Source organism: Emydura macquarii, unplaced genomic scaffold (genome assembly GCF_026122565.2).
Source record: "Emydura macquarii macquarii isolate MOO-44397 ecotype Brisbane River unplaced genomic scaffold, CSIRO-AGI_Emac_v2 contig_2699, whole genome shotgun sequence".
In the NCBI taxonomy this organism is placed as follows: Eukaryota; Metazoa; Chordata; order Testudines; family Chelidae; genus Emydura; species Emydura macquarii.
In genome coordinates this window covers 4,705,000-4,722,857 of record NW_027132836.1, presented here as the reverse complement: position 1 = coordinate 4,722,857, position 17,858 = coordinate 4,705,000, and the positions used below count along the sequence as shown (strand labels likewise).

The following is a 17,858-nucleotide window of genomic DNA, read 5'->3' as shown; positions in this document are numbered from 1 at the left end:
AAAGAGCATTTTGTCACCAAGGCACACAATGGGAGCCATATAAATACCTAAAATAGACACACACATACAAACACACATTCTTTACCATACTAAGGAATACAACAAAACTTTGTAAATTACATGCCATTATCACCTTTGCTATAGCAAAAGCACAGCCAGCTTCCTTCCTCTGCACCCAGCCACACCCTTCTCCTAATTATCTCTCTAGATGATGTTATTAATGTGTGCTAAGACTCACACTGTCCTGAAGAACACGTCCTCTTGGGAATTCATTCCGAATGTGTTAATTAAAGCAATTTAGGGTGTTAGGATATAGACAGAATAGTAATGCAATATGTAACATTTTGGAGTGAAAAAATGTTGCTGATTATCTGAGGAAAACACCATCATCTCTTTGAGATGAATTTTTTAATTCTATACTGGAGTTTTAAAGAATTCACAAAAGCATTCTTAACTTTGGAAATGGTAGATTGGTAATTTTGCCCTTTGCATTCAGTTTTATTACCACTTAGAGAGTCTCATGGGGAGGAACCACAGGATCTATCTTTCATCTACAGAAGTTCACTCGCAGCTTCCATTGCTATTCCCAAGAGCACGTATTTCTAAAGCAGCCCAAAACTCACTAAAAGAACACATTTTCTTGACACGAAATATGCATTGTGCACCGCCGGAGAGAACCAAATGAGCACGCGCGCACACACACACACACACACACACACACTTATGTTGTGTGTAAATGTGGGAGAAGTATCGCGCTGGACAGGCTGGCCCCAGAGGCGGGTGACGTCTCCCAGCACAGACAGACAGACAGACACAGACAGAGAGCAGCCTCAAGGCTGACACTGTCCCCTCCTCTTCAGGGGGCTGGGAGCGGCAGTGGGCCTGAGGGGAGCTCGCTCGCTCGCTCTGCGGGAGGGCGCACAGCTCCGCGGGCTGTACGGCACAGCCGTGCTCATTCTCTCGCTTTACAACGCAGAAAGTGAAACTTAGTCGTCACAACGCCCCCCTCCCCCCTTCCATTCAGACTTCCCAGGACCACGGCCGGAGGGGCCCGGAACACGCTCCGCTTCCTACCCCCGCCGGCCCCCCACGCCAGGCGAGGGGCTCTCCGCACGCAGAGCGCTCCCCTCTCCTACCTGTGCAGGCGGGACGCGGGCTCCTGCTCTGGAGCGGCAGGAGCGGAGTCCGGGGACGGAGGCAGAGCTCGTCACCGCCAGCCACACATCGGAGTCTGCGCCCTCCTCGCTCGGAGCATGCCCGACCGCCGAGCATGCGGAGAGGAGCGGGACGTCGCTGCCCGCCCTACCTCAGCCCTCAGCTGCCGTCAGAGCGGCGCGGCGCGGCGCGGGGCGGGGCGGGCGGCCGCGGCGCGGGGCGGGTCTCCCCCTCTCCCCCGCCCCGCCCCGCCCCGCCCCGGCGGGGCCGGACCAGCCAACGCGGCAGGAGGCGGCCGGGAAAGGCGGGAAACAGTTCGAGGGGGGGGGGGCCGCCGGCCGGCCGGCCCTGTGGAATGTAACCCCCTCCCCGCTAGCGGAACGGCGGCCGGGGGCGGAGCGGAGATGACAGCGACCGGGGGGGGAGGGGCTGCTTCCCGTACCCGTGCCGCCGGGCACCGAAATCTCTGCCCTCCCCCCACGCACAGCCCGCCCGAGGGCCAGGGCTGAGTCTCGCCGCCAGCAGGCTGGGGCTCCGCCCTGTCAGTACGCTGTGGACTAGGGCCGGGCAGCGGGCAGTGATAGGAAATAGAACATCAATGGCTGCTTGAGACCCCCCCGCCCCCCTCACCTTCGCAAACACCCTCCTACACTGAGCAGAGCCTCTGACGAGGAGGATCCCTCCGACCACCCTGCCAGTTCTCCCTCGCGCCTCCTTCGCAGCAAAGAGAGCTTGTTTGCACTGGACCTGCCACATAAACAAATGCCAAACACAAACCTGGACAAAGGCAAAAAAGTTGAGTTCAGTCAACCAAAATAGTCTCCAATGACGGATCACCCTCGCCTTAAACTGGGCAGGGCTACATTTTACACAGTCACCCTTTGGACTGGCAGATATTTCAATATTGCAATGTTGCAAGGAGTCTATTCATAAAGCATGGTTTCATAGAGTAAAAGATGTGTTTCTAGTAATTTTCTTATCTGCTCAGCAATGAAGATCGTACAGTACGGTGTTTATGTAACCCTTCCTCCAACTGCAATCAGCAGCAACAAGGGCCAGGTTTAATATCTAGGGGCTCCTGTCAATGATAAAACACCAAACCAGCTCAAGCCCTGACCCAGTCACCTGGGAAATTACACACTTTCCCCTAGGTGCCCCCAAACAGCTATACTTCCCCTCTTGCAAACAGAGTCTGAATGTAGAAAGTAAACTTTTTAATAAAAAGGAAATCTCTTACTACTTATAAATATCTAAATATGAGAATCTTGAGAACAGAAGCCAAGATAAAAAGAGAGTTGCTACTTTTCCTTGGTTGGTTTAAAACAAGCAAAAGGATCATTTTACATTTTTTTTCTCACAGAATAGTGCACAGACCTACACAGACTGGCTTTCTGTAGATCGATGATGCTGCACTTACCCTAATCCAGCCTCCATAACCATTCTCAGCCTGTATTCATCCTGGTCTTGGGCACTTAACTTCTTTTGCATAAGAGACAATAGGCAAGGTAGCATCACATAGTCCAGCAAACAAGGTACTGGGACTGGGAGTCGGGAGACCTGGAACAGTAGTAGTTCCTATCTCTGACACTGACATACAGTGTGACCTCAGATGAGTCACTTTACCTTTCTATACCTCTGTTTTTCTCTCCATTCTTTTGTCTGTATTTTCTATTTAGATTGTAAAAATTTTGGGACAGGGATAGTTTCTTATTCTGTGTTTACAGAGCATCTAGGTCAATGGGGACTCACTCTCAGTTGGGACTGATGGATGCTATTGTAATATAAACAATAACATGAGCTTATTTAATAGAAAAGCCTCTTTTGAGGAGTACTCCCATTCGTAAGTGTATCATACACAATTTCTAAGGAGATGGAAAAGATCGTTTTACCTCTTCTCCCCGTTGATTTGTTACTGGGTGTGACTCATCAGCAGGATAAACTCTTGGCAAGGCCACTGGTAATTTCACTGAAGTCAATGGGAGGAATCGTCCCCGTACGTGTAGTTAGCCATCAGCTATTTGGAGCAATAGGGATCTTCACTCCCCTCCCCAGCATGTTACATACACATGCAGAACTGAAGTTCACATAAATCTTGGAGGAAAAGGCAATAATATCGTCAAGTTCTATCCACAAAACAAGCTCCAGCTACTTGAGAAGCTGCACACAGCTGTATTTTGAACTTTGTGATCTATTGTATGCTCTGCTGGGCTCCCCTCCTGAGGAGCTGAAATGCCCTGCTGGGCCCTGTTAGGCACTGGGGCTTGGGTCCTTCTTGATTAAGAGAAGGAATAAGCAGTGGCATCTTCCAGGGACCTGAAGAGGTCTGTGTGAGCTTGAAAGCTTGTTTCTCTCACCAACAGAAGTTGGTCCAATAAGAGATATTACTTCACCCACCTTGTCGCTCTAATACCCTGGGACGAACATGGCAGCACCACACACTCATTTCGCTCCAGTGAGCGGTCACTCACAGTAGATGGTGCACAACTTCATACTATATATTTTCCCTCTCTTTTCCTCCATGATTTGATCAGCAGTGATCAAATATACGGTTAGTATAGGCATTTAAATGACACCCACTGGGCATTTAAATTAACATCTAACTGAAATGAATTGTGCAATTCACCCCTTTTAGAGCTTTAGTTTCAGAATCTCTGCACCCTGAGGCAGACATCAGTGCATCAGTTACACCAGTGGCTCCCAAACTGTGGGTTGCAAAATCTTTTTTGGAGCTGCAGCAATCACTAGTGTGTGGAGGATGCCATTTTGCTTTGCATCGCATGACTTCGCATGTAAACTGTGTGGGAAGTCACAATGCATGGATGATGCCATTTTGCTCTACAAAATGGCATCCTCTGCACAACACAACCTCACACGCACCATGTGTGAGGTCTCTCTGTGCAGAGGACACCATTCTGTAGAGCAAAATGGTATAATTCATCCAGTGAATTGTATGCACAGTGCATGCAAGGTCACAATGTGTGGAAGATGCCATTTTGCAATCCTCCATGCTGTCGGAGGTCCTGAGAGGAAATACTTCTTTCAAATGGGATTGTGTTGGCAAAAAGTTTGGGAACCTCTAAGTTACACTCAGGTCACATTTTGTAGGTTTTCTTCATAACCGTAGCAGCTAAAAGGCTCATGGTCAAATTCAGTGGTACGTTTCATATAGCCTACCTACAGTTAAATGGGTTTTACAGCGCTTGGCATCACTGGAAAGTGGAAAACAGCATACATATGAATCTGGCCCCTTTTAAAGTTTAGTTTCTGATATATAAGATGAACAAACAAATTATCATCCAGGAGCCCCTGCTTCTAGTCCCCCACCGTTTGAGCAATTTAACCTATTCCACTCAGAGCCAGGAAGAGAAGCCAGAAATACTGATCCCCAACATTCCACTGTTATCTATCAATTAATTATGGAACTTACTTGCAAATGATGCATTGTATCCTCTTCTAACAGCTGATGCATAGAGAGAATAACTGACTACCATTATCAGCTAACAGGGTTACTCTCACCACAAGTGGTAGCAGTATGTGCAGAGAATCTGAAGAGCCCAGTGGTTCAAACTCTTCTACAGACCTATGTAAAAGATAAGTTTGCAGTTGTATGTGGTGGAATTTGGGGGTTTGGTTGTTGTTTTTTTTTGCAGTTTTTATTTTAAATCTAGATAATTCCATTAAAAACACTGCATTTGAACAACATTAACGTTGCAAAGTCAAACACTCAAATGCAAGAAAATGTCAGAATTAACCTTAATTGCATCTCCTTGTGTGTATACATGATGATACACTCTTTAATTACAGCGAGAGTCCTGTGGCACCTTAAAGACAAACAAATTTATTTGGGCAGTTAGTCTTAGTTAGTGTTAGTCTTTAAGGTGTCACAGGATTCTCACTGTTTTGCTAAAAACTAACATGGCAACCCTTCTGGAACGCTTTAATTACAGGCTCATAGTATTATTTCTATTCTGCTTCATTTAGTGCACAACATGGACAGTAAGTGATGTAAGGTCATTGAGTGGGTGAAGGTATCAGATGTGAGACTCCTCTCTCATTCACTTCAGAAATTCAAGGATGTGTAGTGAACTAGGCAGGTGATGAAAGGTTAGGGTTAGGGTTGGTGAGGGACCTTGTCAAAGGCTTTCTGAAAATCTAAGTACGCTATATCCACTGGATCACCCTTGTCCACATGCTCATTGACCCCCCTCAAAGAATTCAAGCAGATTGGTTAGGCATGATTTCCCTTTACAAAAACCACATTGACTCTTCCCCAACAACTCGTATTCATCTATGTTTCTGATAATTCTGTTCTTTACTAGTTTCAACCAATTTGTCTGGTACCAAAGTAAGGCTGTAATTGCCAGAATCGCCTCGAGCTTTTTTTAAAAATTGGTGTCACATTAGCTTTCCTCCAGTCATGGTACAGAAGCTGATTTAAATAATAGGTTACATACAGCAGTTAGTAGTTCTGCAATTTCATAATAGAGTCCTTTAGAACGCTTGAATAAATACCATCTGGTCCTGGTGAGTTATTACTGTTTAATTCATCAGTTTGTTCCAGATTGAGATGTCATTAGGGAAGGTTTTGGGACAATTCCTCAGATTTGTCAGCTAAAAAGAATGGCTCAGGTTTGGGAATCTCCCTCACATCCTCAGCCGTGAAGACCAATGCAAAGAATTAATTTAGTTTCTCCGCAATAGCCTTATCTTCCTTGAGTGCTCCTTTAGCATCTCGATCATCCAGTGGCCCCACTGCGTTTAGCTGGCTTCCTGCTTCTGATGTACTTAAAATGTTTTTTGCTGGTTTTTTTTTTTTTTTTTTTTTTTAAATCTTTGGCTAGTTGTTCTTCAAATTCATGTTTCGCCTTCCTAATTATATTTGTACTCTTCACTTGCCAGAGTTTATGCTCCTTTCTATTTTCCTCAATAGGATTTAACTTACACTTTTTAAAGGAAGCCTTTTTGCCTCTAACAAAGTTCTGCATCCACTGAGCATCCCAAACATGCATTTTAATCCAATTCCACCAGCCCATGCTCCTTTCTGGGGTTCAGAAATGGCGCGCCACTGCCTGGAGCTGTTCCATGAACGTCACCAACAACCTTGAATTATTTTTCATATGTCCCTCAGCAAGCTGTTCCCAGGGAAAATCATCATGTCACTTGTTACTGCAGTACTTCCTGTGGAGCTACACATACAGGAAGATTGTGCGTCTTGTATTTGCAACATTCATGAAAATACTGCTGAGGTCTGTGGGCCCAATGCTTCTCTCAGAGATGTGGAAACCAAAAAGTGTCATGCAGATTTGTGAGATTTTAAAAATAAAGTAAAAAAATTATGGGCAATAGACAGCCACCTTACCTATCATCTCTTATTCAGAATTGAAATTTCAACTCCTGACTCCAATCTGCTTTTAATGCAAACTTCCATTGCCCACATGCTGGATTTTCAAACAAGCACCTTTGTGCTTTCTCCATGCTAGCCCCTCATGCTTGGGAAGAGCTCTCTGTAAACAACACAAAACTACCTCATTACCCTTCTTCAAATTCCTCGTTAAAACTCTCCTTAGCCATGAAGCCTACAAAAAACTCGACAATGCTTACGCTGCTGAGACCAGAGTTTGTTACGCTGACCAATACTGTCTCACTGTTTCCTTGTACTTCCTCATCAGTCTATATGTATCCATCCACTGTCTTTTCTCCTATATTTAGATTGTAGGCTCTGTGGGGAAGGGACTGTCCTTTTGCTTTGTGTTTGTAGGGTGCCTGCTACAATAGAATCCTGATTCATGACTGGGGCTCCTAGACACTACAATAATACAAATAAATAACAGTCCCTGCCTCAAAGAACTTACAATTGAAGAAGGAAAGTGACATACAAAAGGTGAAAGGACACTATCAAATGTACCATTTTAAATTATTTACAGTAAAAGTGCCAACTATCCTGATTCTACTTCCAAAATCATCACTAATCAGCTGATGTATTAAGTACTGTGGCAGAGTGAATCTTGAGGAAGAATATGTAGAAGGAAAGTGTAGTGGGCTTATGCATCAATCCAGCAAGGGTGTTCTATGCATGAAAGCAGCCTGGAAGAAGGCACAGGAAGTTTTGTGAGAAAGACAGCACTGTGCTATCAGTATTGCAGAGATATTTAATAAATGCAACATCAATCATAGAAATTTACAGTAAAATTAAGGCCTGGGTAAAATAAAGTTTGATTACTACATGCAGGGAAATGGAAAGCTATTTTTACATATTACTGTATGCAGAAAGATAGCAAGATAGAAAGGATGGTCCAGTGGTTAAGGGCATTAGCCTGAGATATGGGAGAGACATTCCGTTCTCTGCTCCGCCAAAGGCTTCTTGTATGACCTCGGGCAAGTTACTTAGTGTCTTTTTGCCCCAATTTCTTGTCTGTAAAACGGAGGTAACAGTACTATCCTTCCTCACAGGGGTTGCTCAAATCTTTAATGTATTTCGTATTAGAGTGCCTTGTGATCACATGGTAATGGAAACCATATAGGCACTTAAAATAGACTGACAGGGACAAATGTACATAGCTGCGTTTAGGTATGAAATGATTCAGCTTAAATGACTTTAGAAATAACTTGAATCACTCACAATTGAGTCCTGAGTAGCTCTAGGATGTACAAACAAAAAGTAATACAGAAATATGAAGGAGTGAAACAACAATTTCTTTTATTAGTGAGATTTATTTACTAAAAGAAAAGCACCCTATAACTAGTTGCAGTGTATTCTTAATCTAGCAAAACTGACAACTGCAATTTCATAGTCAAGGCATATCTTGACATTAAAGGAAAAACAATGATTTGTCCCTTGATCTTCAAAAATCCACATAAAAATATGTTGTAGGCTTTAACGTGTCTGAACTGCCCATTTTGTTTTAGATCCTGTCTATGAAACGTACACGTATATTAGAAAGTTGAATACTTTGAATACAATCTAAATACAAAGCAGATGCTCTGTTCAGGTGGAGGCCTGAAAAGTGAGATACACAATATATTGTGTAGTTTTTTAAAAAACAATACACAGAGGCACTCAGAAGCATTTAACTCTGTGTGTTAAGTTACAGGTAAAAACCTAGCCACCAGCACTGGCTCTCCATTAATAATGCACATCTACACAGGATTCTAAATATAATTCAGTAACGTGGTCATGAAGTAACTAGTTCCGATATCCAGTTTTCCAAGATGCTGGCAATTTTCATCTTATTTTTCTTCTGATATATTGCTCTACCCCCATTTTCCAATCTTTGCGTTCAATATCTGCAATATGAATCCAGTAGCAATATGGGCAATGAATATCTAAGAGGCTTTGAAATTGAATTTCTTCCCTTCACTTATTTTATAAATTCCCTTTCCAGATTGTGATTAACCAACTAACTGAGTGCTCCTGGACCATAACACCATTCCAATTACAAATCATGCTCACTGTGGTGTACTAGTACAACACTGTTTTGAACACTTCTGCTATTTCCTTAATTCTCAGGTCAGTAACTCTTCCTTTCACTACTGCTAAGTTTAAAAATTTTCTATTGAAAAGATGGCCATAATCATTCTAAGTAAGAGTCTTTGCAGTAGCCTTATTAGTCTTCTCACGTTAACTTTTCTCCTGAACTCAGAACAATGATGACTAGATTGCTCATTCTGAAAATAACTAACTCCAAACCAAGAAGTGAAAAGAGAACAATAAGAAACACACAGGCTTACACTTTTGCACTCTCCATTCCAACTGATCACACGGATGATTTCTCCTGTGGGAATGAACTCAATTTGCAGTTCCATCTTTCCAGGACTAAGTTAGTGGATTTCTCTGTCTTTTACAGGATGGTGCTGACATCAAGGAACAGCAACAGTATTCCCTGAAACAGACTGAGTGGGTTCTTTGCTCCAGAAGTGCTACTGGGAGCGGAAGAGCTAAATCCATGTATTTATACTAAATATTGGTGTGAGCTCAAACTACAATTAAGTTCAAGCACTAGTTTCCACTAAATTCTGGATAGTTACAGTGTGCCAAAGCAGTTCCAGGAACCATTAATTTATGTCCTTGCTTATTGCTGTTAACTCTAGATGTTCCATTTCAGATTCAGGGGACATAGAAAAGTCAGGTTACTATGGATGGAATTTGAGTTATTGGCACAGAAGTACTGTGCAGTAGACTTTATAAGTACTGCCCTGAGATTTTGTGCGGGAAAGGTTATCTGTGTTGGGACTGCGAGATGTTGGATTTAAAGAGATGGTGCAAGAGAAAATACTAACTGTGCCCATTGTAACTCCAGCAAGTCCTTCAAACTACTATAGAACTAAATTGTAAATAAGCTCTTCACAGTTAACCAGTTCTGACAAAAGCAAACACACCAGTCACAATTAAAAAAAAAGAGAAAAGTTACCATACAACATATCTTACTCTAAGTACAAGGTAAAACTATTGGCAAGTGCTGACTCTTTAAGGGCAACCACTGTTCTTCATTACAGTAGCACCTCAGAGTTACGAACACCAGTTACAAACTGGCCAGTTAACCACACACTTCATTTGGAACCGAAAGTACGCAATCAGGCAACAGCAGAGACCAATAAATAAATAAATAAAATCAAATAAATCAAATACAGTACAATGCCATGTTAAACAAACTATTTTAAAAAGTAAAGGGCAAGCAGCATTCTTCTTCTGAACAGTAAAGTTTCAAAGCTGTATTAAGTCAATGTTCAGTTGTAAACTTTTGAAAGAACAGCCATAATGTTTTGTTCAGAGTTATGAACATTTCAGAGTTATGAACAACCTCCATTCCCAACATGTTCGTAACTTTACCGTACATACATTTGAAGGATCTAGTGAAGTGCACCTGGCTGCACTTTACTCTCTATTTGGGGGATAATGTTTAGAAACACTGCAAATGATCTCTACCCTCAAAGCCCCTAAAAGATCCTGAACAGATCAAAGAAAGAATGCCAACCAGTAGGCTAAACGCTGGATATTTCAAAACCTGCTGTTGCCAAATGTATCCACTTTCAGTAGCCATATTTGAGCTCAGTCTTTTGTTTCCAGTGTAAGCTAATTCTAGATGAGGAGGCTTGCTACTGAGAATACTTGAATCCTAAAACATTTATAGATATATAGCATCCAAAATGTAACCCACAAGTGAAAGGATTAACAAGAATGACACAGATCATCATTCCATTGCAGATCTGAGAACAAACAATTTATTTCTTGCCCTTGTAATTACTCTATCCTTAGGTATTATGTGACAGGAAAGATTGTTCTAGGCCAAGAATTATTTCCCTAGTCATGCATTTTTCATTCTACCTTCAAAGTTGTTTCAAAGGATAAAAATTATTGGTTCCTTTTCCAGAGCTATTTCCTAGGATAAAAATCATTTCTTCCATCATTTCTCCAGCTGGGAACTGTCCTATTCCCACAACCTTAAGGCAGTATCTAATCAATCCTTCCTATCTATGGTACTTAAGTATGCATATCTTTGCATGTGAAATATCATTTGTTTCTCAAATCTTCTTCAAAGGAATTATTTCAATTATATGCATAAAACTTCTGGAGTTCAGAAATTTCCTTACGACTTTGTATTTTTATCTTCCTGCATCTCCCTACGTTTCCTTCTCCTCTTTGCTTCTCTCTCTAGTTTATCTCTCCATGTCTGAGATTTCCTTCAACGTCTTCCTCCAGTGGCATACAAGCTAGAGAGAAGCCAACTTTCCTTAACCCAGATTTTCCTGCTTTTCTCTCTGTTCTCTGATTTGACCATATATATTATCCTGATATTTAGTTGGAGTAGTCATTGAGGTAGAAAGGCAGGACTGTGTTACAGTGAATGTAAATGGGTTTTTTTGTTTTTTAAACTGAGGCTACTGGATAGACAAAACTTACAGTTCTCCCTGGCAGACTCGCTCCCACTAACTACACACTGCCTGTGCTGCCTAATGTTGTCAGACTAGATATAAAGGTGTCACAAAGACTGTGGACAATTCTACAGTACCCTATACTACATTCTGATTTCTAAGATTTGGACCTCTCCCTGAAATGGCAAGATCCTAGAATGTGGAAGGAGACGGAAGATGAACTATATCTAAATAACTAGCTTCAACTACTTCCTTTAAATCCTATTTTCCATAGAACACAATGTACATCATTCTTCTGCAAGGTAGATACCTGGAGGGAATGAGAAGTTGAGGAATCAGAAACAATAATATGAAATACTCTTATGTTAGCGCTTAGAGCCTGAACTACAAGCCTGCTAATAACATTGTAATCACTCAGTGATGAGTTCTTCTGTGACCTTCATACACAGTTATTCTGAAAACAATTCATTCACATTCAGGTAGAACATCTGCCATGGCCAGGGTAGAAGAGGATGATCTGAAATATTCCTGGTAGTCATGCAGTTCTCTGTCTCAAAAAAAGCCACCACAGGATAACTTCTCCCTCAAGGAAAACATAATTCAAGCTTTCTTGAACTGGCCCTTCCCCTGCAGCATACTAATTAAGGGCAAGTTCATCCAAGTGACACTGTCAGAGAAGCAGAGAAGGAAGTAGTGGTAGTACAAACAATAGCCCTTATCAGAGTGTATTTTTAGGGTATAGAAAGCACACAATGCATCTCAGAAATATTTCCTGTTTACACACAGCTGTACTATCTATGTCCAGAGATACACTGTTTATCCTGAAGTCAGCTGAAAGGTAGAAATTTCCTACATGCATGGTAAATAAGGATAAACTTGCTGAAGTTCCTTGGTAAACATCCTTCCTATTTTAATAGAAAACAAAAAGAGCACTCTGGCAACACTGATCATGAAGACTTGCCCTCCTTATGGACAGAAGTAGTAAATGGCACTTTACATTTAAACATGCAAAAAAGTAATGTCAAGATGCAACAGAATCTCTGCAGGGAGAAGACAAAAAATTCTTACATCTTAAATCACAAAGTTAAACCAAATGGTTATAAAAACAGTTCTCTTGAATTAACTTTAGAATAAATGTATTCTAAAGTTAATTCAACAACTTAAATGGTTTAAGCATTTTTACAAAGAAACACACCAAGAAACATGGACAAAGTCAAAATCTCAGGTATTTAACAAATGAAAGGGACCTGTGGCAAAATGCATTGGGCAAGGATCTAAGTAGTCAAACTCTCCCTCCTCCTACTCCCTCTCTTCTTTTGAGAAGCACTACATCTGACTCTTCTTCCCTTTCCTGCTCCATGTCACTGACACCTACCATCCACCCAACTCCTCCATCAGCCTTCCTCTTTGATTTTGACTCCTGGCTCTCTCTCTTTCGCTCATCAGTCTCCCATGCTCATCTTTGATGATTTCAGCTTCCATGTTGATGATCCACTGGATGCCTTAGCTGCACACTTCCTCTAAGCTGTTCATTTGAGCTGCAGCCTTGTTCAACTCTCCACTCACCAAGTTCACTCAACTTAGGTCTTGCCCACACTAAAAAAAATAAGTCAACATAATACATGTCGACTTACAGTCACTGCAGTAATTACTGTGGTGGCTGACATCCACACTACCTTCCTTGAGTGGGTGGAATTTGTCCTCACCGAGAACACTTCCACTGACCTAAGAGGGGCAGTGTGGGAAACTGAGAGCCCAGTCTCTCAGCTCCCTGCTGGGAGCCCAACAGGCTGGCTCCCAGCAGGCTGCACCCTCCCAGGCCCCCGGGGCTTCTTCCATCCCCATTCTCCACCGGGAACCAGGAGTAAGCCGCCCCCCTCCCATTCCCAGGGGGAAGCAGCCCAGGACTTCTCGCTCCTTGGGAATGGGTTCCAGTTGCCACAGCTTCTCCCCCCATATCCTTTAGAGGATCCTCCTCACCATCCCCTCCAGCTTTCTGTGAGGGTTCCACAGGTGTCTCTCCTTGGTCCCCTATGCACTTTATCTCTGGGTTATCTCATCCACAAATACAAATTCAGCTATCATCTCTATGCTTACCACTCACGGATCTACTTCTCTACTCCTGACCTCTCTTTCTGTCCAAACTGAAATCTCTGCCTGTCTCTGACATCTCCCTGTGGATTGCTAGCCATCAGCTCAAATTCAAGAAGGCTACTGTACTTATTAAATATAAGAATTGTTGTAATGACCATCTAGCCTGGTGTGTCTCTCCAACAGTGGCCAATACTAAATGCTTCGGAAGAGTAATATTGTACTCTATTGTGCAATGCCGTCTCATAATAGAAAGTTTCCTTACATCAGACAGTGATCAATTTATGCACCACTGAATGGTCACTCAGTCTTAAAATGCTAAGCATTATAATTTGTGTAAATGCAGATACTTTGTTACCCTTCATTTTGTTGGGTGGTGTGGGGAGAGGAGGAGAAAAGGAGGAGTGAGAACAGCTCATAAAAACTGTAAGAAAGGTATAAAAGCTTCCTTCTACCTATTACTCTGCAACCCATACAGGTTTTGGGTCAGCTGAAGTTGCACATAAAACCTTATTGTTGCCCCTGTTTGACCTGAACAGATAGTCAAAGTTTGGGGCCCTGGGTGTGTTCCAATTGGGAGTAGAAACTGGTGATAGTAAATAAACAAAACTGCATCAAAGAAATACCTAAGATGTACAAAGCCCCGTGTCTGAACACAGATGGAATCAAAGAGAAGAAAACAAGCTTCTTCTGGTCAGAACACCAAGAGCACTCTTTTAGTCTGCACCCTGACACAAAAGCTGCTTCCCAGGTTTCTTCCAAGGTCAACCACAATGCTGTCAGCTGCTCATTCAGGCTCTCTCTGTCTGTTCTTATCTGACCGGAGTTTCTGCATGATCTCTTTCGCCCTCTCTCCCCACACCAGTACCCAAAACAACAGTTAGCCAAAAGCTCCTGGGACACCTTTTGTCCTAGATGGTTATGTTACTTGAAGGGAGAGTTCACACCTAACAACTGCAATGGGTTTTAACTCAACCCATTACAAACTTTCACCCAGCTCATAAAATTTTTTGGCATTTTCTAATCTGAGTGTTTAACAATGCAAACAACATTCTCAAGAGGCAGGGTCGTTTTGTTTTTTGACTAGACACAACTGGGATGATATATCCTCTGCAAGATACAATGAAAACTGAGATAAGGGATTCCTGTGAAGCCCTTGCCTTATTCAATATGTGCCTTGTGCAACTGATGTAAACCAGTGTGCACTGAATGAAGCACAGCTTCTATGTGCTCTTTACTAGAGACTGTTCTTTAATTACATATCATATTGCTCAGTTAGCCATGTATGCACATACATCCTTCCTTTGCTTAGAAAATAAACCGTGTTTAAAAAATTGGACCTTGAGTGCAAAGAATGCATGAAATTAAATTTTCAACTCTTCTCATAAGTCAAACAAATCAAAACCAGTTTTCACTTGAACACTCAGCATTTTTGACTAAAGGCTATTTCATGGCCAGCTTTCTAACCTCAGCTGATTCAGTACTAGAGCTACTAAAAATAAATACAATACAATTTATAATGGAAAGTTCATTTTTGTTCTGCTAGCATTCACACAGGTGAACTGTTTTTGCTTGGGCGAATTAGAAAAGATTAAATTCTGGGAGATGACCAGACCTGGAAAAGTTCTGCCTGAAAAGTGCAAACTAGGCACGCTAAATTAAGTCATCCACTCCCTTTAAGGAATCGTGGCAAACTTCTCCAAAAAAGTAAAACAATACAAACCACCACAACAGTGGATAGAGGATTCAGAGTCACAGGAAGGTGAGTGAAAACAGATGCTTATAAACAAAAAGCTTAGGCAAAGTTAACTGTAGCTGTCGCTAGCACTCTATTTACTATGCAATCTGGAGAGAGAACATGCAAACAACTGGGGCCCTTTCATTGGGAGGCACATACAAAACTTTCTTGACATTAGCATATTTAGAACCCCAAGTACAAGAGAGAGGTTTACATCGTTGCATAAAACTCTGTGTGTCTGTACATCTTCTGAGATGAAAGAAGCTTCTTCTGGTGATTTAGAGTTTTTCAAGGAAGGCTGTTTTCTCACTGCAACTTTTTTTAAACACGCAGTTCCATCAAAAACATTTCCCCCACTAACTCAAGTCTAAACATTAGCATGGATTGATTAAGGGTAAGACACCTCCCCCACATCTCTAATATCAATAATTTAGCATTTATATAGGGCCCACATCTTCAAGCTGTTTTCAAACATTTATTCAAATTTCTTCCTCTCAGAGCCTCACTCCCTGACCAGTGAGCCTCTAAGGCTTTGTCTACCACTAGCACTTTTGTTTATAAAATTTTTGTTGGTCAGGGGTATGAAAACAACACCCCTGACTGACATATGTTTTATCAACAAAAGCTCCAGTGTGGACAGCGCTATGTGGGCAGGAGATGCTCTCCTGCCGAGATAGCTACCACCTCTGGTTGGGGTGGTTTAATTATGCCAGCAGGAGAGCTCTCTCCCATCAGCATAAAGCAGCTACACAGGAAAGCTTACAGAGGTGCAGCTGTAGCAGTACAGCTGTGTCACTGTAAGGTCCGCAGTGGATACATAACCTAAGCAAAATGCAACTTCCTGCCCCCATGTGCATCCTGCTCCACCCCGAGCTGTTCACTCTCCATTAAGCTACCCACTCCCTCCTACTAGGAGTTTCCCAGCCAGAGACAAACTTCCCATAAACAAACCAGAGGACAGAGGCTGGGTTCAAAGCCAGAAGAAGGGGAGGACTGACTTGTCTCTGTAGCTCTGGTCTATCTCCACCTTCCCCTAGCCACAAATCCTCTCTCAGCCTGCCACTCTAACCCATATTACACTTCTCCATTCCTCCACTCCTCCCAAAATCCTGGATCAAGATAACCCCAGAGGATTAAAACTCCTCAGGGGTAAAAAGCGACTTCAGGGTTCATTTAACTGAAGCACATGAGTTTACTAAAAGAGATCCGCCTACTCATCTCAGAAACAATAGCGGACAGTAAATTCTAGTAGCATTTTCTTTGCTTTTCTGAAGCAAGCTATCAAAAGGAATCATTTTCCTTTCCTCCCTTCTTTACGGAGGAGAGTAAAAAATTCCTAATCTCTTTGCCAGTAACTAGAGTTTACAGAAGGAAACAGGCTCATGCTCCTATGTGCATATTTTCTGAATGTGCGAAGGATAAAATCAAATGTGTGATGAATATCAAAGAACAATGGGGAAGTCAACACAACTAACTTTAGACCAACTTCTTCCACCTCATTTCAGGTTCCACCCTATCCCTCCAGTTTCAGATCAGCTGCCTCTGCTCCCATTGAACATTCTGTCAACATCACAAGCCCAACAGAAACACAGGTTTCATAGATTGTCAGACCTGAAGGGACCAGTTTGATCATTCAACTTCTTGCATTACAAAGGCCATAGGACTTTCCTGAATTAATTCCTGTTTCAACCAGAGCATATATTTTAGAATAACATCCAGCTGTGATTTAAAGATTTCCAGTAATGAAGAATCCAATTTACGCTAAGTCAGGTAAATGCTGAAAGGTCTCGTTTTTCCGATGACACAGTTCAGTAATTTAAATTCCAAAGAATATACCTGGCAGCATTTAGCAACTCAAAGCCAACTCCAGTGAGCAGTGTGACAGATATTTTCCTCCTATATATGGCTTAAAAATACCCTAACAGGTTCTTTATACATCTATAATGAATTAATTAACAAAAACAAAACATGTTAAAGTCTGCATATCCTCTCAACCAAGCAGTAAAATGAAACAGTCCCAACTCCCCTATAATTTATCCACAGTGTAAGGTCTTGAATGTGTTATTAATGAAAAGTATTTCCTCATTTAAAAAACCTTCACTTCAAATCAAACAGATTTCCCTTCCACAGTCTGAAACAATTTTTCTGCCTATTTAAGGAGCAGGGCAGATGAGCTCAGTGATGCTACCTTGTGGCTTACTTCTTTTGTTGGTCATTAATAAATGCTGAAAACTGAAAAGGGAAATTGTATTAGCTTGCAGAAAGAGACAATTGACCTCAACAAATCTGGTTTAGGGCAGAGATGGAAAAGGTGTTAGCAGAAACTGAATTATAAGCCCCAATTCGAATATGCACTCATACTATATAAATAAGTAAAAGTGATCTGTTTAACAGACTCTTGCCAGGTTCTATTAAAAGAATAATTTTAGTATAAGGCACCTAGGAATTCATGTTACATCATGGGTTTATAAAATCCTAGAGATTGCGGAGATTTTCTTGTTCGGCTAAATAGGAACAAAGTATTAAAACAAGATCCGATCAAATTTTATTTAGAATAATCAAATAATATGTTGCATATTGGTCTATCTACACTCAGCTTCATTTAAATTCAATAGAACTCTAACCATATGTATATTTTAATATTTTAATAATTCTGAAACTCTCAGAGAAGAGAATGCAACTGTAAAACAATCCTGGCACGACATAAGTAGACTTTAAACTACTGTACACATTGATCAGTTCTGCATTAGGAATTAGAACTAGGTTTCATGATAGGCAGCTAAATGCACAGGAGTGATAAAATGTTAGACAATATATAAAATACGGGAGGTGAAGATGCAGAAAATGTCATTATATTAAATGATAGTAGATCCTCACCTTATACTACATTTAGTTGGCCAATTTATCTCAAACAAGAAATAAAAGAGCCAATGGGAATGGAATAAGGAGACATCAGGGTTGGAGGTTTTTATACAAAACAAGATTAAAATGATTAGGACTAAAG

The 17,858-nt window shown here is 41.6% G+C and overlaps 1 protein-coding gene across 3 annotated transcripts in view; it reads right to left on the bottom strand.

Annotated features, from left to right (window-relative positions):
- Window positions 1-9,671, bottom strand: part of MYO1C (myosin IC) — a 117,903-nt gene extending 108,232 nt beyond the window's left edge. For 2 of the 3 annotated variants that reach the window (XM_067566016.1, XM_067566020.1), the window contains exon 1: window positions 8,884-9,671. In XM_067566016.1, coding sequence (XP_067422117.1) covers window positions 8,884-8,958 — 75 coding nt within the window. In that variant the 5' untranslated portion in view covers window positions 8,959-9,671. Of the gene's footprint in view, window positions 1-1,136; window positions 1,338-8,883 lie in introns of those variants that run through there. The other variant, XM_067566017.1, reaches the window with a different exon arrangement.
- Between the last annotated feature and the right edge of the window lie 8,187 nt (window positions 9,672-17,858).